Genomic DNA, 22,952 nt, shown 5'->3' with positions numbered 1-22,952 from the left:
TAGATAATGGTAGGAATTTCAATTAAAAACACAAAATCTTCCTCCCCCAAGCAATAGGATGTTTTCAATTTACAGCCTAATAGAAGTGAACTCAATCCTTCCTGAAATAACAGTTTTAAACTTTTTAGTCCAGCAAACATCTGGATGCTGCAAACTTTAAATGGGAAGGGGTAGTATCTAGCCAAAGAATGGATACATGAGCTGTTTTTCCTTGTGGGGCTTTTTTGTTTGGTTAGTTTTGTTTGTTTTGTTTGTTTTTAAGGCTGAGCTATTTTCTGCCTTCATTGTTTATTAGTTGTTCAAAATAAAACACAGCACAGGTCTACTGAACTTGCTTATAGTCCTTTTTACAATGTGATTGTCCAGCCCAGTCCAGATATTTTTAAAAAATACTAGTTCTTAATTTCAGTCTTCTTATCTTAACTTATTTAATTTAATTTTTGTATGTATAATCATTTTATGTAAAGCAAAAGTAGAGTGATGTATGAGAATGAGTATACATCTAAAGCATTATTGTGGACTTACCAACAACCTTACCAACAACTGTTAGGTTGACTTGAGCTTGTCTGCTGCCAAGTTTATTCTCTACAACTAGGGTGTAACATCCACAGTGTTCCTGCTTTGTTGATGATATTGTTAGCTTGCTGCTGTTTTCAGCATTCTCAATTTTAATATATTCACTTTCTTCAATCTGTCAAATTCAAAAGAAAAAATATGAAGATTTTATGGACAAAATGTCTTCATCTCTGAAAGAGCTCAAATTACAGGACAAGCTTATCACATTGAGTGCTATCTGCAGATAAGTCAGTTCCAGCAATGAATAAATGCAGCTGGTAAAGAGTGTAAACAACACAAAACATCTAGAAATGCAGAGGAACATTATAAAGGCTCCTGACCTGCAAAGCCAGCAGGGAGGATTCATGTTGCTGAGATTCCACTAAGGAACAGGAGTTGCACTTTCTAACTCCTCTTAAACAGGCTGAAAGTGCAAACTTGGCAATCAGCTAAAGAAGTGTGATCTCACCTATCCTACAGACACACTGGAACAAAGGTTTAGCTCTCAATGCCCTAATTCATTTGCCATTCCCCTTTAGAGGCCCAGTGTGCAAATCATCCATAGCTGTGATTTTTACCCTCTGGTCTTGACCAGCCTTAGTCTGTACTTCCACAGACTTCAGGGTAACTGTTTCTTGGGTTTGACCAACTGAAGATGAAGCTGCCTGAAATGGAGATGTAATGCTACAGCTGTGCAGAGACATACAAAGAGCAGATTTAGCATTCCTACAGCAGTTTTTTTTTCTGGAGAGGCAAAAAGCAAAATCTCAGATGAACTTCATGCCCATTTTATGAACTAGTTTTTAATTGAAAAAAAAGCTATCATAGCATAAATGGCCAAGGAGACTTAGATTTTAATCAGTATTAGCTTGAAACATGACAGATTATTTAAAAACCTCATAATGCTACACTGCAGTTATAGAAGCTGTACACTGTGTTCTTATGAAATAGACAACATAATGTCAATGCCCTTCTTCCTCCCACCACTTCCTTCTTAGATTAGTGACTCTTCCAAATAATTCTCAGAATTTCATAAAAAATGAAGGGTATTTAGTTTGCCTTATCTTGTGTCATATATTCAGAGAATAAGAAATTGCAAGGCTAAGAGCAGGAATTTGCCTGCTTTCTCCTGGACTGAGATAGAACACATGGATTGAGATGTGCCCAAAAGTAACCTGAGATAGAAGCTCCAACAGTAATTCAAGTAGAAAGTTAGCAAATAGGATTATGTAGGATTATAGCTTCAATTATATTCAAAATTGTTTCACCCTTCCCTCCATACTTCTTTCTTCTGACATTCTACACTGGCTTTTATATTTTGCTTCTTTACAATTAGAAGAAGGGTAATGGTAATTAACATCTCTCCAGTGGAACTGGGTCTGTGTTATGCAGAGAAAGCCCTGAAAGATTGCTCAGTGGCTTGCAATTGTGGGGAACAGAAAGCTGGATCCTTGTCTTCCCAAAAGAAAGTCACTGGTTGTAGTTTGGAAGCTCCAACAGTTGGCAGTGATAAATGATGGACTTTGGAGGAGCTAATGGAGGGGTTTTCAAAGGCTTTCCCCATTTTCACTGAGCAGAGTTTCAGCATCCTCCCAGCTGGGCTGCTGTCAGGTACAACACTCACAACTCTGCAACACTGTCTTTCTTCAGGCAACAGGAATTTGTCCAGAATATGCCTGTGAGAGGCCACTGTGGCAATCTTGAACCTGAGGGAGTGTGAGGAAAGAACATGGAGAGGACAAGTCCCTCCTGCACGCTGCATCATACCCTGGCAGGGCTGAGGTCACCACTCAGCACTTACTGGATCTGCTCAAATAACCACCACAAAGAGCCCCAGGAAAACTGTAAGAACACTTGTGTGATTTTTCACTTTAAGGACTGGGAGTAGAACGGACTTGTAACCAACCATATTTACAGAAAAAGAAGAATAAAACAATGTGTGGTGAAGTTTGAGGGAAAACGAGCAAACAAACAAAAACCCCTGACTCTCCATTTAGTTTAATAAATGAAAGACTGATGCCCTCACTTGTCCTCCAGGAGTTTTTATTAACCTCCCTCAAGTTTTCTTCTTTTCTATCTCAGTCCCCTGCCATAACAAACAACTTAAACGTTTATAATATCATTTTAATGTATGATTTTGCAAATCTTTAACTATTCACTATGAGACAGTCTAAAGAAGAAATTATAAAGATGGTAAAAATAACATTTTACAAAGGAAAAAAGGTGTAGAATCATAGATTATGAATCTGGTATGGGTATTATGAGCTGTGGCTCTCTATTATTATAAGTTTTTATACATAAAAGTGGCTTTAAAATTTATGTAAATAGGATTTATGTATTCAACAGTGAACATAGAATTCTGCATAAAGCAGAAACTGTCTTTTTAGGGTACATTTTACCCATGTTTTAAGACAGAATTCAACAAAACAGGACTGAATGTCACTGGATCTTCCGAGACCTATTTTTGTAGAAATGAGTAGGCTGCTTTTTAACTGCAGCCTTGAAACGGAAGAATTTTAAGAAAACATTGAAGTTTAAGAAAAAAAACATCCTTTCCCCCAAAGAAAGAAGTTATTTGGGGTTAGCAAAGAAAGGCTCTGCACTAGCAAACTGTTTTGAATTTTTTCAATTAAATGCTGACACATCTGGATTTAGAGTCTAAACTTTAGGAAAGGAGATGGAGGAGGAGATGTTTTTATTTACGTTCTATAGAGTGCATAAGGAGTTCAGAATGAAATAAACAAAAAAAGCAGCTACAGGAAATATTTAGATTTTCTCTGTCCTAACACAGCACTTCATCTTCCAGTTTGTACTTGTGTATTTGGCTATTTGATTTAAAGAGGTTTTATTATTAGCTACAGCAACTACAGTAGCTATTGCCCTTATAAAAAGGGAGGAAGGAAAAGAAGGAAGGAAGGAATGGAGGAAGGAAGGAAGGGAGGAAGGAAGAGATGAGGGAGGGAGGGAGGGAGGGAGGGAGGAAGGAAGGAAGGAAGGAAGGAAGGAAGGAAGGAAGGAAGGAAGGAAGGAAGGAAGGAAGGAAGGAAGGAAGGAAGGAAGGAAGGAAGGAAGGAAGGAAGGAAGGAAGGAAGGAAGGAAGGAAGGAAGGAAGGAAGGAAGGAAGGAAGGGAGGGAGGGAGGGAGGGAGGGAGGGAGGGAGGGAGGGAGGGAGGGAGGGAGGGAGGGAGGGAGGGAGGGAGGGAGGGAGGGAGGGAGGGAGGGAGGGAGGGAGGGAGGGAGGGAGGAAGGAAGGAAGGAAGGAAGGAAGGAAGGAAGGAAGGAAGGAAGGAAGGAAGGAAGGAAGGAAGGAAGGAAGGAAGGAAGGAAGGAAGGAAGGAAGGAAGGAAGGAAGGAAGGAAGGAAGGAAGGAAGGAAGGAAGGAAGGAAGGAAGGAAGGAAGGAAGGAAGGAAGGAAGGAAGGAAGGAAGGAAGGAAGGAAGGAAGGAAGGAAGGAAGGAAGGAAGGAAGGAAGGAAGGAAGGAAGGAAGGAAGGAAGGAAGGAAGGAAGGAAGGAAGGAAGGAAGGAAGGAAGGAAGGAAGGAAGGAAGGAAGGAAGGGAGGAAGGGAGGAAGGGAGGAAGGGAGGAAGGGAGGGAGGAAGGGAGGAAGGGAGGGAGGGAGGAAGGGAGGGAGGGAGGGAGGGAGGGAGGGAGGGAGGGAGGGAGGGAGGGAGGAAGGAAGGGAGGGAGGGAGGGAGGGAGGGAGGGAGGGAGGGAGGGAGGGAGGGAGGGAGGAAGGAAGGAAGGAAGGAAGGAAGGAAGGAAGGAAGGAAGGAAGGAAGGAAGGAAGGAAGGGAGGGAGGGAGGGAGGGAGGGAGGGAGGGATTTTTGATGTTGTTAAAACAGAGCAGAAAAAAAATGTACCTGCTTACGGAATTTCATCCAGGTGCAAGTTATGGGGGCTGTTCCTACCACCTTGGCAAACAGTTCCACTGCTTCACCTGCACGGACTTTTCTGTCTTCTGGGAACTGAGTAATCTGAGGAGGAGCCGCTGATGAAAAAAAAAAAATTCTCTTTAGGTGACTATATGCTTTATTTTTCTTAATATTCAGGACAGATATACCTCTCAGCTCAGCAGTTTCAGAGCAGCATTTGAAACCCAGATTAGCAGTTGTCTGTTTCTTGCAATGAAACAATTATCTCAACAATCTTAACTCTACAGTAGTGAAGCAATAGCAATCTACCCATCAAAAGTTTGTGCATGCAAGACCAAGGTACAGAAACCCAAAGGCCAAAAGTGTTAAGAGTTACCACCAATTCCAATTAGAAAGCTTATGATCTTTTGTGTTGTGTTTTTCAGAAAAACTTCTTTCTTTCTTTTACATTTTGTATTTCTGAAGAATGGCTCCAGCTAACTTCATGCCAGTTTTGCAGTGCTGAGGGGCTCTGCAAACCTGCTCCCTAATGTCATCAACAGTGTTCAGAAAATTTAAGACTCAGCACCTGCCTATGAAGATTCTGGCTTTAGTAGCTGAGTAAACATCACGTAGGATATCTATATGGTAAAGATGGAAATCAACATCTTTCTCCATCACACTCAATCATCCCATGAGCAATGATGGGTCTTTTTTTTTTTTTCATTAAGAATCTTTAAAATCTTGCAGTCCTCTTCCTACTCCTCCATGTCTGGATCAGGTATTTCTCCTCCTCTTCCCTCCCACTGCCTGAGCATCAATGGATGGCAGCACATGTCTTTTGCTAACAGTGCTTCTTCCTTCCCCTGCTTGTGATGCTGAGTGTGCCAGACCACTGGCAGCTTCTAGGAACAGATGCCAGAAATATCATAGCCCACACAACTCCAGGGTAGAGTCCATTCTGTTGATTTACAAGAGCAGCAGAGTAAAAAATATTTGGAGGAGGTGGAATGTGCAGATTTGAAGACACTTTGACAGAACCAGTAAAAGGCATTATCTAACATTAGAATGACCTCACTGACAAATGCAACATTCCTGAGCACAGGGCGACTGGGCATAAAAAAAACCCACTTAGTTTTTCTTTTCTTTTCAATGCAATTAAAACAAAGTAGGGGTTTCCCCCCCATAGACTTATTCTTTGCAAACTTTTTATTTTGAAATACCTGAAGGAAAAGAGGCAAAGGCACATAACATTTTAAAAGTCTGGCAAAGTTTTCAGACACTGAAAGTAGGTTCCTATAAAGGAACATTCTGGGTGACTTTAAATAAAACTAGCTTCACTTAGGAGGGTGTAAGCAGATGAACAGGTTACTAGAAAGTCAGTTGTAAAGAAATGTAGAAGCTATCAGCTTCCTGTGGTAGCTACTCATGCTGAGGTGGCATTCTGAGACACACAGAAAAATCTCTTTCACTGAAGTTAATGTGTGTTGTTGCAGTACTACTGCTACTATGTATGACATGACATGATACGACATGTTGGCATGATGTTGGTATAGTTTATTTGATATTAATGTTTTTTCATTATCATAATTTAAATTCTAGTATAATGTAACCTTATGAACAAGTGTGAAAAATCAACTTTCCAGAAGCACAGAACTTCATACTCACCTTTTAATTACATACAAACAAATTCAGTAGGTGAACAGCAAGACTTGGATATGTGGTGTCTGTTTTTTAAATTTGTATTGGTTTATTATTTATTCCTAGAGGATGACACTTGTAAGAAATTACCTGCTTTTGGAGGAGTCTTTGGAGCTGGTTTCTTCTTAACTGTTGCTTCACCTAGTTAAAAAGAAACAAACAAAATCAAAATAAATAAAAAACAAAAGTAAAAAACCCACCAAAATAAAATCCCCAAACAAACAAACAAACCAAGAACCCAAACCAGAACAGAAATTAATTCAAAGGTGACCTTTGGAAGGTCCCAGCTTAACTGCAAAGCCTACATCCATAGCAATGATTTGTTAGCACCTGAAAATCTGGTGTGTTCTTACAGCATATTAAACTCAAGAAATTAGTTTCTCTATCTAGTGGGGGTGTCCCTGCCCATGGCAGGGGGGTTGGAACTAGATGATCTTTAAGGTCCCTTCCACTACTGGCCATTCTATGATTCTATGATAAGAATTTAAAATATATTTTAAAAACACTTATTGATCTGAATGATCCTCATAACAGGCAGAGTTGAAGCTGGAACTTTTAAAAAAATCAAAGCAGTCTGCTTCACATCTCCCATACCCAGTCATACTCCATTCCTTATATAAGGTTAACTGGAGTGAAAACATCAGAGCAAGATCCATGTTATAATGAATTTCTGCTCAAATTTTAGCATAATCAATACTGAATGAGGTCAGTTAAAACCAGAGCAGTTAACACCACAAGCTACTTCTTACACCACTTGTGAGCTAGCAAAGAAATAGTGATATGCAGGCAGATAACACCAGTATCACTCTTCAGCCCCATCCTCTTCCCTAGGCAGTGACAACATTGTGCTACATTCAGAGAAGAAACACTCAAAATAGATTTTGAAACCTGGGCACAAAAATAGTGGGAAGACAATGTTCTAATAAATTGTGGACATCAGGTAGAAAGAAAGTAGAGAAGACAGGTAGGTAGAAAACAACTTTTAAATATTTTTCACAAAAGAAGAACTAGAGGACACCCAAGTAAATTATCAGGCAGAAGGCATAAAAGGAACAAGAAGTATTTTTAAATATAGCATGTATAAGCTAGGTTCACAGACAAGTGATGTTTTACAAGACAAAACATAAGCAGGTTCAAAAGGACAAATTGATAGATGTTAGGCCTAGTGGTGGCCATTAAATGTAACAGTCTAGATGCCTTCAAACCACTAAATTCCACAAATGGAGAGGTTCATTCCTTTTAGAGCACTCTCTTTTTATCTGGCATCCTAAGCATCCTTGTTAGAGGATGACCTCTGCTGTGAAAGGATATTTCTTATTTTGTTTTGCTTGAGTAGGCAGCTGGATTGAAGTAGTCTGGTTTATCAGATGTTATTATCTCCAACAGAGGCAATATCTGCTAAGTGGTTTTGATATCTGGCAGCATATACATAGGTGCCAAGTAACAGCCATAACATTTTCAAAGATTTCAGTTCTTTGGTTCACTGTTTACTTTAGCTCTTTCAAAGTAGCAAGACACTGAGCAGCTAAAAATATCCTCAAAAATCCATCAAACCAATAAAGAGAGTCTTTTATTTTAGACCACTTTGCTACAGCAAACAGCCACCTTTGTATGATGCCCAGGGAACACATCAGCTGATGCCCCATGAATTGGGAGCCATGAGTTGTGTACCCACCATGGAATTCTAACATCAGATCTCAACAATAGACTGATTTTAAGTTTTAGAGTAACTGGAGTTATAACTGATGTACCATAGGTTGTTAGAACACCAAATGCTTTAATAAATATATAATGATTTAGCTGCCAATGCCAGCATTTATTCAATTAATTCTGAGGAATATTCCACTATGCACTGAACACAGAAGTTGTTGCCACCTTCTTTTTGAAAACTTTCACAGTAATTTTCTCTGAAAGTATGTTTTGCTTTTATATAGATAAGGTAGGATATTCTTGCAGTACTTATGACTGAGTCAAAAAAAGAATAGCTGGATAACTCCCAAGGAAGACTCCAATCTATGGCTGTCAACTCAACAGAAGTAGCTAAAGGCTTAGATCTTGTGAGGTATTTATCTCAATATAATTGGACCCCCAGGCCATGAGCTAGGTCTCTTTTTCTACCATGTCTTCCACGTGGGCTTAAATGGAGACCTTCAGAGTGCACTACTGCTCACTAAAAGGACCCATTACTTGACCCACAGAGAGACTGACATGGAGACCTGACTGCTATAGGAAGTGACAGAAAATATATTTCCAGCTTCTCTTTCCTGCCCAAGCTGTATGAGCAACCAGTTGTGTCTTGAAAGCAGCTTTTGTCTTTGTCATTGTATGGTCACACACTGAGCTGAAACTCAATTATTTCAGGCTGTACTCATTGTTGTATGGATCAACCTACTTATCTGGTCAGGTGCCAGCTGAGAGGACTTTGCCCTATTACCTGCTTTAAACATCCCTATTAATAATTCATTAGTCATTCATTAGATGCATAATCCTGTGCAAACTAACTCAGTTATGTGATTTTAAATACCTGTGTGTGTAAATCCTGTATCCGATCTTAAATTCTCTCCTCTTTTCTAAGCTCATAATGAAATAGCAGTTGGGTATTTCCTCAAAACTATAATGGCTTTTAATAGTAAGATAAAGCAACGACACCAATTTGATTACTTCCACGCTCCATCAAGCCTGATATGAGCAAAGAGCAACAGTGATGAGGAAGAAGCACTGTTTGTCAAGTGCCATCTTGGGCTACAGATACTATTGCTATTTTGCTATTTTCAGGAATGTCACTGCAGAGAAACAAGAAGAAAAAGCAAACCCCTCAATCCAGCATAATTTTCACTCAGCTATCACCCCTTGGCCCACATTGTGCATTTGCTGTAGTACCTTGGTTACCCAGCAAGGTGCTGGTCAAGCCATCATTCTCTCCAAATGTACACATTTCACTCTGTCTCTTAATATCTCAAGACTTTTTTCCACCTGGCTGACAATGGCATTCTCTGCATTTCTGCAATACATACACAGAATGTGTCTACATACCCAGATACTCTTTCACTTTTCTCTGCCTATTATCAGGCACCCCGAGCTCATCATAGAAAGGACCTCAATAACATGATTTCTTCGTTCACCAAAGTCAGTGACATTCAGTTCATTGCTATTAAAGAACAATGTGTCCATACAGGATAGGATGTATGGTGAACCACCAGGGATTACATTTACCCTATAAGTGGAATAAATGTATAGTTTCCCTCCTAACCCTTGAGTAACTAAGGGCTATGCTTAAGGCAGTTTAAAAGGCTCTCACCTTAATTAGGATTTCCCTAGCAATAAAGCAAAGAACATGAACCAATCACCCCATTCAGCTAGGATACTGCTTTCTATATGTAAATACAATTTTTTTTGTTTAATTTTTAGTTTTTACCCACCAGGACATTACATTCACTTAACTGAGGATATACAGATTGTCACTGGACTTCATCAAACCATGTAGATTGCAAGGGGGTTGCTGGAAGTTCTGGCTGAATATCCTGTTTTGCAGACACAAATAACCCTGACCAGAACAGAAAAGCAGGGGCAGTGTGGAAGGGGATAAGTACAAGGATGTGGCCTTGGGTTTGTGCAGCTGACTTCTTTGGCAAATGGAGTAGACTCTGCTGCTCTTAGATCTTTCTTAAGAATACTGGCTCATCTCAGGCATCTTTTGAAACACAACTTTTGTTTCAAAAGCTGCTGGAGATGGTGGAAAAAAAAAAAAAGCCAATAAAATTACCCAAAGTTGACAAGGTCAAATGATTGTTTTCATTAAAATATTTCAGCCTCTTGGAAATGTTAGTTCAAGTCTGTCTCTGCTGTTGTGATTATTTTTGGGTTTTTTTTGTTTTGTTTTCTTTTGTTTTGTTTGTTTGCTTGTTTGTTTTTTTTAAAGGCAGTTTGTATCTCTTTTGATATTTACATTGAAACAAGCTGAAGCTAAAAAACAGCCTGGAAGAAAAAGGACATAATATTCCTTTAAATGTATCTGCCTCTAGAAACAACTTAATGTAAACATTGCAAGGCTGGTATTTACATAACTTTCCAGGCAGGTTTGCCTCTAAGAGAGCTTGTGTCTGGGGGGAAAATAACATAAACTAAAAAAAGGAAAGTTCCCATATAGGCTGGTAGCTGTGGGACATTTGCTTGGGCCATTCTTCACCCTGATGTTGAATTCGTGAGAGCAGATATGTTCAGAAGCCTCCGTCTGTCTTTTCTGTTTCCCTTTTTTGGAATTTTACTAAAAATAGGCATAGCCCTCCTCTGAAATGGCTCTCTGCACAACTTGCAGTTACAGTCTGAAAAAAACATCAGTACTCAAGATAGAATTTCCAACCAGTGCATAATTCCTACTGCCTTCCTTGAGGGACATACCTAAACTGATGTGCACATCTTCCATAGTGATGGATTTCAGCACCTGGTAAACAAGTCCAACAAATGCCTGAATCCATTGGTATCACAAGGCAGATATTTCTCTGCTCTTGTCTGCTTGTGGAATAGTCTTATTTGAGCTCAGGGTGAGAGAAGGGCTAGTAACATTCTCTATAATACTATAGTCACGTGGGAAACCATGTTCTCCTCATGCAAAATTTTCAAGATTTCATCTTCTGAAAGGAAGTAAACTTTTTAACATTTTCTCTTTTGTTTTTTTTTACAGTTTCCTGTAAGAGAAACTGAAAAAAGAATTCACATCTGTAACATGTCAGATCTCACAGTAACAAGAATATTTACAAAGGAGATGGAAAATCCCTGTTCAAGTCTCTGCTCCTTCTTCCCCATCTCATCTGAATGCTTCAGACATGTAGGATGTGACATTGTGAAGTCTCTCTCTCCCGTGTGAATGAATTGCAGTGTAACCTCCTTCAGACACTTCTGGGGATATATCAAGGTCCAAATCAAAGGCAACTGTTGTCTGTAAAGCTTCACTACTGACTGCTATGCTGGAAAGCATGGAGTGACTGACACCTACACACACTGAAAAAGTAAAACACTTGGCCTTGTGGTCAAGGCAATGAATTATTCAGCACTATTCTTGCTTCTGTGGCAGACTTCCTTAACAGCACATTTAATACAGGTATGACTTAGCAAAGACAAGATGAAACAGAAGAATAATGGCTACAACTGTATTAGAAAAAGGCAGCACATCATTGCTTCCCAATTTATTCATGCATTCATGAACTTATGCTTATTGCTATAGAGAAAAATTAAGGAACAGTGCACTAACACCAGTGGCCTGAACACTTCATCAAGGTTTGAAAGATTAAACAGTTCTGCTTCATTGTTTTGCCAAGGGTAAATTCCTCATACTGTTTCCAAATAACTGTTTATTATCTAAGTACTATAATATAGAAAGCACATTTGCTTAAATTTGATGACAAACAGAAATTAGAAAACTGAATGCCATACAAGTCACTTATTTGAGTTTGTGTTTTTCAGAATGCGTTTTCATAGCTTTCTTCATTAAAAACATCTGTCATTCTGTTGCAACCTCCCATTTTTAGTTCCTAAATCATGAAGATTGTCCTCTAATTGAAAAAAAGTTCATCCTCCTCCTTCTTAAAATAAAAATAAAAAAACCAGGAAATACTCTTGCATTTCAGTCAAGAGAGAGCTAGAATATACTAGCACACTCAGAGCTTCACACAGAGCACTGAAAGTAATTAGTATTTTAAAGCAGCTCAGCCGGAGGAAGAAACAATTCCATTGCAGTTTTACAGCACAGTGTTTGAGCAATTTCCACAACTAAAGGAAATCTGAGAAGTGCAGAAGAGACCCAGCATCAAATAGGGTTTACAAATAAGCCAGGTCATGTGAATGCCACTAAGGGCTCTGGTGGAAGCCAGGCAACAATGTTAATTATTAAAAAATAGATTTAATTTTCTTATTTCTCATATCCTACAAAACCAGCTACAATCAGATGCTAAAATGCTGTGGCTGAGTGTGTAGGAACAGCAATCAAAGTAAGGTACTAGTGTGCTACCCAGTCTGTTAAGCAGGAAAATACTGTCAGGTCACTTGGACATCCAGGAGCTCCATAGATTTCAGTGGGGAAGTTAGGTGTTATGTGCTTTTGCACATTAATTAAACCAATGGTTTTAGCTTTTTATAGAGAGCAAACTTGGGTCAATGCTTCTATTACATCTGATCTTCAATTTCTAGTCAATGACTTAACTGGGAATGGATGGTGCATGGCATCTCTTCAGTTCAAGGCCATGTTGCAAAGACTGTACTAATTTTTCTCTGCATGAGACAGTCAATAAACATTTCTGTCATTTTCTGTTAACATAGAGCTATGTAGGATGCACTGCATGAAAAGCACATGGAAAATACTGTTCTGTGCCAACAGTAGCTCAGAAAATGCCAGTATGGTGTGAGCTGCAAAGTAACCTGGCAGGTACTTTGCCAGGTAACCTGGCATTAGCTGAGCAGTGCTGAACTGGGCATCAAGAAGAGATTTACACAATAAGGTAGAGTTTCTCCATTACTATCTTTATATGAACAGTAACTGGATTTTCTTCTCATTCATGGGAGCAAACAGCCTTCAGAGTCATCAGGTTAAATCCTTCAGCTAGTTTGGTTGGCCTTGTGCCACAGCTACTTACCCTTGGACCCCAGTCCTGAGGGATGGAGTCAGCACCATTAAGAGCTTAAGAGAAATTATATCTAGGCCTTAAAAAGCAGCTCATGGAAATTTTATTTACATATCCAAAAAGGGGAAGTTTCAGCTTCTCATAGAAAAAAGATTACTTTTTTTTTTTCCTTGAAAAAGTTTGGTCAGAGCCTTCCCTGGCAATCCAACTCATGTTGTTCCAACACACCAGGTACTTGCACTCACTGTGCAGAAGGTATCTTGGTTCTGTTTGCAGTAGCCAGAAGTGGAGCAGCATGGACCTTCTGGGAAATTAATGGGACTGAAAGAACTGGCTTGAATAGACTCTGACCCTTAAAAGCATCTCAGACTATCTGAAGGACCAAAGAGAACAGACGCACCAGTCACCAGAGCACAGTTGCTAGGCAGTGCTCTTATTTCTGCAATTAAAAGAACATCTCTGACCTGATTATTTATTTCCTTAGTAACTGAGTTCTTCCCTTAGAAGTGGCAGGGTTTTGCTGAGGAAAAAACAATCTGACATGAAAAGAAGATTCTGAAAAAATTTATAGTCATCAATGCTGTATTTCATATTATGCTGATAGAATGGAAATCACAAAAAGAACTCGAAGTGTTTCCCGGTTTAGTTACATATTGTCTAAACTGGACATACCAAACTTAATATTTTAATGATATTTTCTTAAAATGGTGCCTGTAGACTCAGATTCTCTGACAAGATTTCTTGATTGAATAACAGAACTGTATGCTAATCACTTGGCCAGAAACTCGTAATTTTTTCCATGATAATTAAAATGCCTAGAATCCCACCCATTATGGAAACAAATTCACAAAATGACAAGGAGTCCTGTCTGACAGATTTACATTTGTGCCATACTCCTACAGAGATACCACTGCTCAGCCTTGTGTTCAAGTGTCAACAATGTTGAGAAACCAGACCTTGGAAGATAACAGTGCAGCCTTTCAGAGGATTTGATCTGGACAGTGTCACTGGTGACATTTTATTAACAACTATCAGCAAGAGGATGCATAATTATTTAAACAAAATATGTTTGACAAGAAATCAAACAGATTTTATATAGCAGAAAGTATAAAAGATTTATACTAGCAAAACACCAAATACTACTCCTGAAGGTGTGTGGAGGAAGTTCTTTTCTTTAAAGTAACTTATTAATTTTTAACTGAGCAGAAGAACTTACAGTTGTGCCATCAAACTCTGCTGGTTCATACCCCCAGTGGATGTGTTTTAGATATGAGAGCAGCAGATTTAACAAGTGTGTTACATAGATGAGGGAATCTAGGATATCCTGCTAGCTTTTATAGCACTGATTATGACAGGGGATAGTTGCCATTTCTTAACATTTACTGCAAGTACTGCTGTGAATTAGCCCCACAAAAACCAATGGGCATTTCTTTCCAAATAGTTTAATCCAATGCTTAGATTTAGGAGGGCTTTTTTGTCAAGCATTAGAATTAATTGGGATAAAGTTTCTTCCTACTATAGTAAAGTTATGTTGCTCTGCTCAGCCCTGAAGAAGTTGAAGAAACAGCATCTAAGTGTTTTAATAGGATTTTCCCTCTAGTACATCTTGAAAAGAAAAAAAAAGTCTTCTTTTTGGAAAAGTCATATTTTATGTAAATTTTTGGGATCTCAGCTTAAAAAATCTGTAGTATTTTGGATGAGACATGCAAACTACTCACAATACTGAGGATCAAGGAAGTTCAGTTCTAGGCCTGCAAATAAATGTGTGATCTTGGGTTAATTGTTTAAGCTATGATTTATTCCTGCTTTGGTCCTCAGTGTTACCACATCACAGAATCACAGAATGTCAGGGGTTGGAAGGGATCTCAAGAGACAATTGAGTCCAACCCCGTGTCAGGGCAGGATCTCCTGGTGCAGGTCACACAGGAACGTGTCCAGGTGGGTTTGAATGTCTCCAGGGAAGGAGACTCCACAGCCTCTCTGGGCAGCCTGTGCCAGTGCTCTGTCACCATGAGGGTGAAAAAACTTTTTTTTATGTTTACACGGAACCTCCTTTGCTCCAGCTTGCACTCATTATCCCCTGTCCTATCACTGGTCATCACTGATAAGAGCCTGGCTCCATCCTTCTGACACTTGCCCTTTACATATTTATAAACATTACTGAGGTTGCCCCTCTGTCTCCTCCAAGCTGAAGAGACCCAGCTTCCTCTGCCTTTCCTCATAAGGGAGATGTTCCACTCTCTCAGTCATCTTTGTGGCTCTGCATCTTTCAAGCAGCTCCCTGTCCTTCTTGAACTGAGGAGCCCAGAACTGGACACAATATTCCAGATGTGGCCTCACCAGGGCAGAGTAGAGGGGGAGGAGAACCTCTCTCAACCTACTACCCACACAACTTCTGATACACCCAGGAGGCCATTGTCCTTCTTGGCCACAAGGACACATTGATGGATCATGGTCATCCTTCTGCCCACTAGGATCTCCAGGTCCCTTTCCTCCACACAGCTCCCTAATAGGTCAGTCTCCAACCTACACTTGGAAGTGTGGAATAGTAATGGATTTTCTTTAAAAAGAGTCTGATTTGAAGTAGCTTCTGATTTCAATGGGAATAGGGTGCCCAAAACCCTTCAGAGCAGATGCTGTCAAAGCTCCATAGAAAAATGCTCAAGTGATGAGAATTCTTAGCTTAGCACTGCTGCAGGGCTGTGTCAAACTAGAAGACCCTTATTTTATCTACTGGTTGTTCTGCCATAGCATGGAGTATGCAGTATGATAAATAATGAAAGGTTCCAATTTTCCACTGCCTCTTTTAGTCTTTTAGATCTACACAGAAGAAACGTAACACTTTATTATTCTAACTTTTCATTTCACATCCACCTAGGAAAGATGCAAGTGCCTCAACCAAAGTCAGCACAGTCTGTGAAGAATGAACCAATTCCAACATTAAAAAACAAGGTGTCCTTCTTCCATTCTTCTTTAGGGTTTATTTCACTCAGATGCAAAGCTGCATCTCTTTATTGTTCTCAGAAACATTATTTTTTCTCATTAAAATTACTGAGTTGCATTCTATAAACTCATAATTACTACTGTATTCTGGTGACAGAATATTAATTGTAAGCAAAAAGAAATACATCATAATGCTCCTCATTTGCTAGAATGTGAGCAATCATTCTGCACACAAGGACTACAAGCATCCATTCAGAGACAGTGAGCTCAAGAAAGCTGCCTTCATAGTATTTTTCTGAGTAAATGCTTATTCTAAACCAGGGTCTGGTTTGTATTGCATTCCAAAGGACATAATGCCCAAACTTTTGCTCACTATTGTATTTCTGCAGCTTACAAAACCCAAGCTCCCAGTAACAAAATAACATTGTCAGAATGAGAAGTCAAATGATCTGGGTCAGCAATTAGTCTAACAGTGAGATGAATTCTACAAATAGACATCCTGGCAACATTCATTCTCTTTCACAAAAGGAAATGTATTGATCGTTGCTTTCAGGAGCTAAAAGTTAATTATTTTCCTGAAGGTTTCAACTATGGCAAAAACCAAAGTTCATTTACAATTTACCTGAAGAGAGAAAACGTTGACATAGCTTCTAACCATGAAATTTGACTGGCATCTTCTTACAGGAAATATGCAAGAGAAATATTTCTAAAAATGATGGAGAGTATGATCACTATACCCCATGCAGTATATACTGTTTTGACTGAATTCACTATTCAAAATTCAGACTTTATTAAATGGGAAATAGTAGAAATTTTTGTTCTCTGTTTCTTGAATATTATTCCCTATGCTCTACTTGCCATTACAGCTGCTGCTGAGTTGATGTGGCAACGAAGGGTGAAAGAGATTAAAGTTAAAAATTTATCTCCTTATTAGAATGGGACATTACTTTACAGTCATCAATTCCTAAGCTTCTTTTTGAGAGAAATACAGTAAAGATACACAAATATCTGACTTGATAAATCCATTCTATTTCATGTAAGGATCTTTAAAATCTCTGCATCTTAAAAGGATTTCAGTTTAAATTGAAACTGTAAAGTCTAGTTCATAGTCAGTTTTGTATATTTCACCCCTAACAAATGTACAAATATACCACTTGCTCAGGCAGACAAATGCCTGAACAAATACTCCAAGACTGAGTCTGAGATGTTAAAAAATTACCTGTGGAATCTCAGAAGGTAAATCCTTTTAAAATTAAATATGTATTTTTCTAAAGTTTTCAAAGAGCTCATCCAAAACCCAGTTTCCTAATGTTCTCTCTGGCTACCTTGATTTTTTCAGTAAAGCAGGAAAGATGTTTTAAAGTATTTTGAAAATAGAGTTCATGAGAATTTGAAGAACTTTAATCACTGATATAACATGCCATGGAGCAATCTTAAAAAAATTCACCAGTATGTCAACCTTTTAAGCTAGAGTTGCTAGCTTCTGTTTTGCTACCTATATCAAATTTCCATGACAATCTACAGCAAGACAAGCAGTGCTTTCAGCAGGATGTGGATCAGGTCATATATCTGCATATTTAGACTTAGTTTCCAACTCCCAGTTCCTCCTGGGAAAGCTGCAATTAATAACACTGCTGGGAGGATGAGAGGAAATGTATGCATTTGTGTGCACAGAAAACACTACTCAGAGTACTATCCCATGGAGCTTCAAATGACTTCTAAACTTTCTCTTCTACTGTTCAAGAAAAAATTATTATTCTTAATTGCTAAGATTGTTCACAGCATTTGAAGTGCAGGTGCTGAGATGGAGAATGTCAGTTTGACTGTTCCCACACCCTGAAGTTGGAGGAAAGTTAAGTTCAGCCAGTAACTAAGAAATAGCTGTAGCTCAGGGCACAGCTCTCTCTCAGGGCAAGTCAACAGTCCACAAGCACAGGTTTTACCCATGATCATCAATCAGGACAAAATAGCAAAACTGCACTGATTTCCATTAGAATCATGTCTTTATATCTTCATTATGAACTCACAAGGTGGATCCTAGATAGACAACTTCTGATGTCTGGTGTTCAATTTAAAGAGATATTTGTATCCACAGACACTTAAATTTCAAAAGTAGTAGTCATACTGGGAATTTTTAAAATGACATTATTGTATTCTCCTTACCACTTAAAGTTTCCTCTTAATCAAATGCAAGTATGCAAAGGAGAACACATGGGAATTTAAGAATTTATAGCTGATCTGTTATTTCAGGAAGCAACAAAAGCAAGTAAATCATTTAGGCTTAAAACAAGGAATCTAAAATTCACCAAATCCAGGAAAAAAAAAATTAAAAAAAAAGAAGAAGAAAAAAAAAAAAGGCAGATAATGCTACAGGACCTTTCAGTCAAGATCTGTTGCCTACCACTGGTAAGACAGTATATAGTTTACACAGGACACAATATACCTTGAAGTGAACTACTTGAAGTAAACTACTTCTGTGCTCTTTGAGAGGCAGACAGAAATAAATCTGTGTCATAAACTTACTTTGCTAGTATGGAAAACTGAAAATAGAGTGGGCTAGGTCAGAATGCAGAGTTTCAGCACTGACTTCAAATCCCCAGAAGGCAAAAACTCGTTTCACATGACTTATGTGCAAGGGTTAAAGAAAAACACCACAAGCTTCTGATATTATGCCTGCAAGCAGAAGGGAATGACCACAGAATCCCAAGCCACTCTTTTGTTGCCAGTGAAGAGGAAATAATTAAAAAACACTGTCACTTACTTTCTGTTGGCAGCACAGGGGGAAGTGTGGTTTTAGGCTTCTTGGTCTTCTTCTCAGTAGGCTTTGAGGCCTTTGCAGATGAGGCATCTGCAATCAAAACAAGTAATAAAATACAAATACTATTTTAAAATCATCAGTGAAAAAGCTGCCTATTAACTACAGTTTAGTTTGGATCTTGTGGCAGTGTTAGAGGAAATTGCTGTCCTTTTGGTGTTTAAGATTTTCTGCTCAGACTTGCTGGAGAATGTTACATTCTAAAAGGGAGAGAGAGCAGAGAGGGAGAAGCCCTCTGTGAAACACCTGCACTGTACCTGAGAAAGCAAACAGATAAGAGGCACCTTCTGAGATGAAAGATCTATTTTAACTAAGTAGAATACATTACAATTTTGAAGAGGAGCATTTCTTCAGTATGTTTAAATCTTTCCCAGACAATATTATTAGACACTGGATCATTCCTAAAGAAAAATACCAAAAGGCCACCACAGGACTCCAGTTTGATGGATTTTGTTTTTCTCAAGACTGTGCAGCCCATATCCAGCAGCTACTCAGGACTGTAGGTCCTCTGACAGCTGAGAGTCAATACAAGCTCTCTCCATGTACATCCCATATGACATAGACACACAAAGCAAGAAGGAGCAACTTCTTTTCTGGAAGGTTATCCCAGACAGAACATGTTGTATAATATAAATCCTAATGAGCTCTATGTTAGTTTGCTTGATCCTGACATTTCTCTTTGGAAGAAAGATCCCAAATCTGGATTATGATCTCAGCAATAAGTGTATCCATTTATAGCTTTCAAATATTCAGCTTTCAGAGAATATGTGCATGAGATTGCTGTTTGAAATTTGGTTACCAGAGAAAAGAAAATGTAAGTGTTATGGAACCACCTTTTTCAGCCAGCTATTTATAGGTGTCACAGCATGGAAGCTGGACTCTCTAAGTTTTCTAAAAACTTAACAGGGAAAGACAGAATGTGTTCAAATAATTCAGAGTGGAAGGTTGTGCTACATCTGAATTCAGACACTCAGATCCTACAAATTTATCCCTGAGCTAATTTGACAATTGATGTCAAATATTTCTCCAATCTCATTGGAGTCCATGGGGTCAAAAGGAATATAGGGATATTTATGGTTGCTTTGTGAGTCTAAATATCAGTATCTGGGAAGCTGACAGCAGACTGAGTAGAAGGGAGAAATTTTAACAGTTTTTTAGATGACAATCTAATTTTAAAAGAAAAGTTATCCTCTCTGCCAGTCACAGACATGGGATATCAAATGGACACTCTCCTAAATAGCTGGATTTTCTGTGGTTCCAGTCTTTGAAAAACTCTTCTCAGCCATACAAAGCAGCGTGCCAGGAAAGAATGGGAAAGAGCAGGTGAGGCAGCAAGTGTCAAGGTAACAATGTCAATTCTGATGCCAAATATTAAATGAGCAGTTAGGGTTCAAATTATTGCTTTTAAATCCTTCTAGAAGTAGAGTGGGCAGCAGCAGAAGAATATTGATTATTCCACAAAGCAGCCAGAGCCCTTGACTCTATATTGTCTGTCTGATCATGTTCCCTTATGGCAGACATTGAATTGATTGAACAAAAAGTGCAGGAGAGAAGAGGGAAGAGTTCTTTTTTTTTGTGTAGGAGGTTCACAAAGGTTGTTATGGGCGTATAAATGGGGAAGAAGGAAGTTCTATGGAAGGGATTTTGCATTTCCAGCAAAGTACTTACCTTCTACCAGCACTTTGCAAGCACATTCAGCTTTTCCTGCAGCATTCTCAGCTATGCATTTGTACTCGCCCCCATCTTCAGGCGTGGCCTTCTCAATGGTAAGTGAACACTGAGTCCCTAATACAAAGGAAGGAGAGAGCAAATGGGTGCTATGTTGCAGTTCACAAAAACTTGAATCCTATTAAGGAACAGAACACATCAAATGATCGAATCACTTATTATAGGTGATCTTCACTGCTAGAAAAAGATGTTCTGTCCTCATGAATTCACTATTAGAATTGGAACCTTATTACTTGATCAAATCACATTTCAAAATCAAATCACATTGATAGATAATTGAATCTTATTGCTGTTTCCTAGGATATGCAAAGCTGCCCCTACAGCCCTAAAGTGGTTACTGGGTGAGGGTAGAGTCTCACAGCAGGGATAAGAAGTCTTCATTCTGATGACCTTTTTCCCAAAAGTGCAGCAGTGTATATCTGTAAATAAGAGGACTTCTGTCAAGTGACCACCTGCAGTATTTGATTCAGCCTTATCTCTAGCACTCCCATCAGCATCCATGTGTGAAAGCAGAACTTCAACTTAGTGTCCAAGTTTAAAAATGACAGTGAGAGCCATTTTGGTTTTGCTTTAATTGCTCAGAGAACAATTGTATGATACTGTAGAACTTCTGTTAGAAAGTCCAATGTATCAGTGGTAATGGAATTTGTCACAGTAAAAAATCCATTTCTTTTTAACCAAAAAGCTTTTACTTCATTGGTTTGCATATACAGGATGCGACATAAGCTCTGTAGTAACCAAGGGAAGCTTGGTATGACCCAAGGGAAATACATTTCCTCTTAAAAAATAAAACTCTGTGAACCAAAACAGAAGCTGTTCCCAGTAGTTGGGGGATGAGGAAGGAGAACTGTGGTTTATCTCATTCCTTATGCTCGCTTGCATTGCTTGGAACAATGAAGCCCTTTGCTCTCTGGGGAGAATCCGAAGTAAAACCATGCCGACTTTCCCCTTCCAAATATCCCTCATTAAGTGATGGTAAAGTGTGGACTTACTTTCTCCTTCTACTGGAAGGCCTGACCTGTCTCTTAAACAGCTTGAGACACTGTTCACTTCCACCCATTGCTGTTAGTTTGTCCAGAGAGCCTTAACAACTCCCTTACTTCAGCGGCAGTAATGAGGAGGAGAAGGCCTCTTCCTCCACATACCTTTCTCACAGTCTCTCCTAATTAACGGCAAAATGGGATAGATTATCTAATTTAGGCATTTCTCCCATGTCCTGAGATGTAAGGATAAACTCCAGCATCTCTTGTTATCTGCCCCCTTTTTTCTGTGTGAACTGGAGGTTGCCTTGTGCCTGATCCCAGGCCCCCCGTCAAGTCCACTCCTGGTAATGTGGGAGATGGCACAGGCACAGGTGACACTGGTCCTTCAAAAAGACTTTGAAAGGTCCTGTAACCCCTTTAACAGAAGAACTTTGGGACTTTACCTCATTTTTGACAAGGCAATTATGCTTTTGGCATTCAGATTTTCCCTCATTGTAAAATTGGATCCCATTAAAAATTTCAAATGGTTCCAAACAAATTTGGGTTGCCCAACACACACAAATGTTAGAAAAATATGAATTTTTCCCACTTCCTCACCCCCCAAAAAATCAAGAAGCTCTAAATAACAGTTTTCTTCTCACAAACAGTGCAAAGACTATTTCAGATGAGAAATGACCCCTCACTCACATGTACTTAGTTCAGGCAGCCACAGGGTGAAAAGAAAAGCCACGTGCCTGCCCTGAGCCAACTCATCTCCATGTGTCTGAGCCAAAAATGTCATGTGCTGCATTTCCATTCCAAATGGAGGAGGGACACTAGAAAAATATTCTTGCAGGCATCTAGCAAAAAAATTCATGTCTCTTCTGTTTAAGGAGACAACTGGAAAGCAACCCAAAGATAACTTCCAGTCCAAGATTTTGTATGAAGCTATATAAGATGATTAGAAAAGATCACATTTTAAAATCTAAAAATGCTATTGTGAAAGCACATAAACTACAGAACAAAACATACATATGAAGGAGATCTCTGGCCACCATATTGCAGGGAAGGAGTTGGGCTTGTAATGATAACTGGGTTGTCAAGGGACTGGAACAAGGCAACATTTACTTTAGTTTTTGTTGGAGTTTTCTACCTGCTTAAAAGCCCTTCCACACCTGCATGTAAACAAGCTCGTTGAAAACTGGAGTGATATAGGGTCAGTCCTCACCACTCACACTGCTGCAGGGCTGTCCATGCTGTATGGACAGGAACAGATGTTACCACCTTATAAGAAACACTTCCTTTTGCAGCACATACAAACAGAAACATCTCACCATAACAATAAATCATTCCCCACACTTCCACCAAAATCTAGAACCAAATCCTAGGGTTTTCTCATGATGATCCTCAGCTTATTATGTGTATTCAGTGCTCTTCTAGTTTTGCTTTTAGAATCTATCCCTGGCCAAGTTGCATTGCAGGGGTCTGATTGAGGCTGCATTAGGCTGATTCCGCTGGAAGCAGAGTCCTCATGAAGTTATTTTCTGTGGAGCAGGGTAAAAGAAATCTGTTTTTTCAGGGTCTGCATCCTTTTTCTCCTGACTGCCACCTCCTGCAGCAATAACATCTGTCCTGTTTCCCTCCACTTCTTCATACTCCCCAGCAACTACACAGGAAGAGCACAGACAAAATACCCACAGGAGCTTGTGGGTACCACATGGTGTTCTGCCCTTGCTGCAGGAGTGACAATTTGGGTCTTTCTCCTTTATTAGCCACCAGTT

General features: G+C 39.2%; 1 protein-coding gene across 6 annotated transcripts in view; it reads right to left on the bottom strand.

Annotated features, from left to right (window-relative positions):
• Window positions 1–22,952, bottom strand: part of MYLK (myosin light chain kinase) — a 187,910-nt gene that overhangs the window by 41,014 nt on the left and 123,944 nt on the right. For all 6 annotated transcript variants that reach the window (XM_071746633.1, XM_071746635.1, XM_071746637.1 and 3 more), the window contains 5 exons: window positions 20,150–20,266; window positions 18,428–18,514; window positions 6,200–6,250; window positions 4,418–4,545; window positions 538–691 (listed from right to left, as the gene is read on the bottom strand). In XM_071746633.1, the coding sequence (XP_071602734.1) occupies window positions 538–691; window positions 4,418–4,545; window positions 6,200–6,250; window positions 18,428–18,514; window positions 20,150–20,266 (537 nt within the window). The remainder of the gene's footprint in view (window positions 1–537; window positions 692–4,417; window positions 4,546–6,199; window positions 6,251–18,427; window positions 18,515–20,149; window positions 20,267–22,952) is intronic.

This window comes from Heliangelus exortis, chromosome 6, assembly GCF_036169615.1.
Source record: "Heliangelus exortis chromosome 6, bHelExo1.hap1, whole genome shotgun sequence".
In the NCBI taxonomy this organism is placed as follows: domain Eukaryota; kingdom Metazoa; phylum Chordata; class Aves; order Apodiformes; family Trochilidae; genus Heliangelus; species Heliangelus exortis.
The sequence above is the reverse complement of the archived record's forward strand: the minus strand, read 5'-3'. Positions and strand labels throughout refer to the sequence as shown.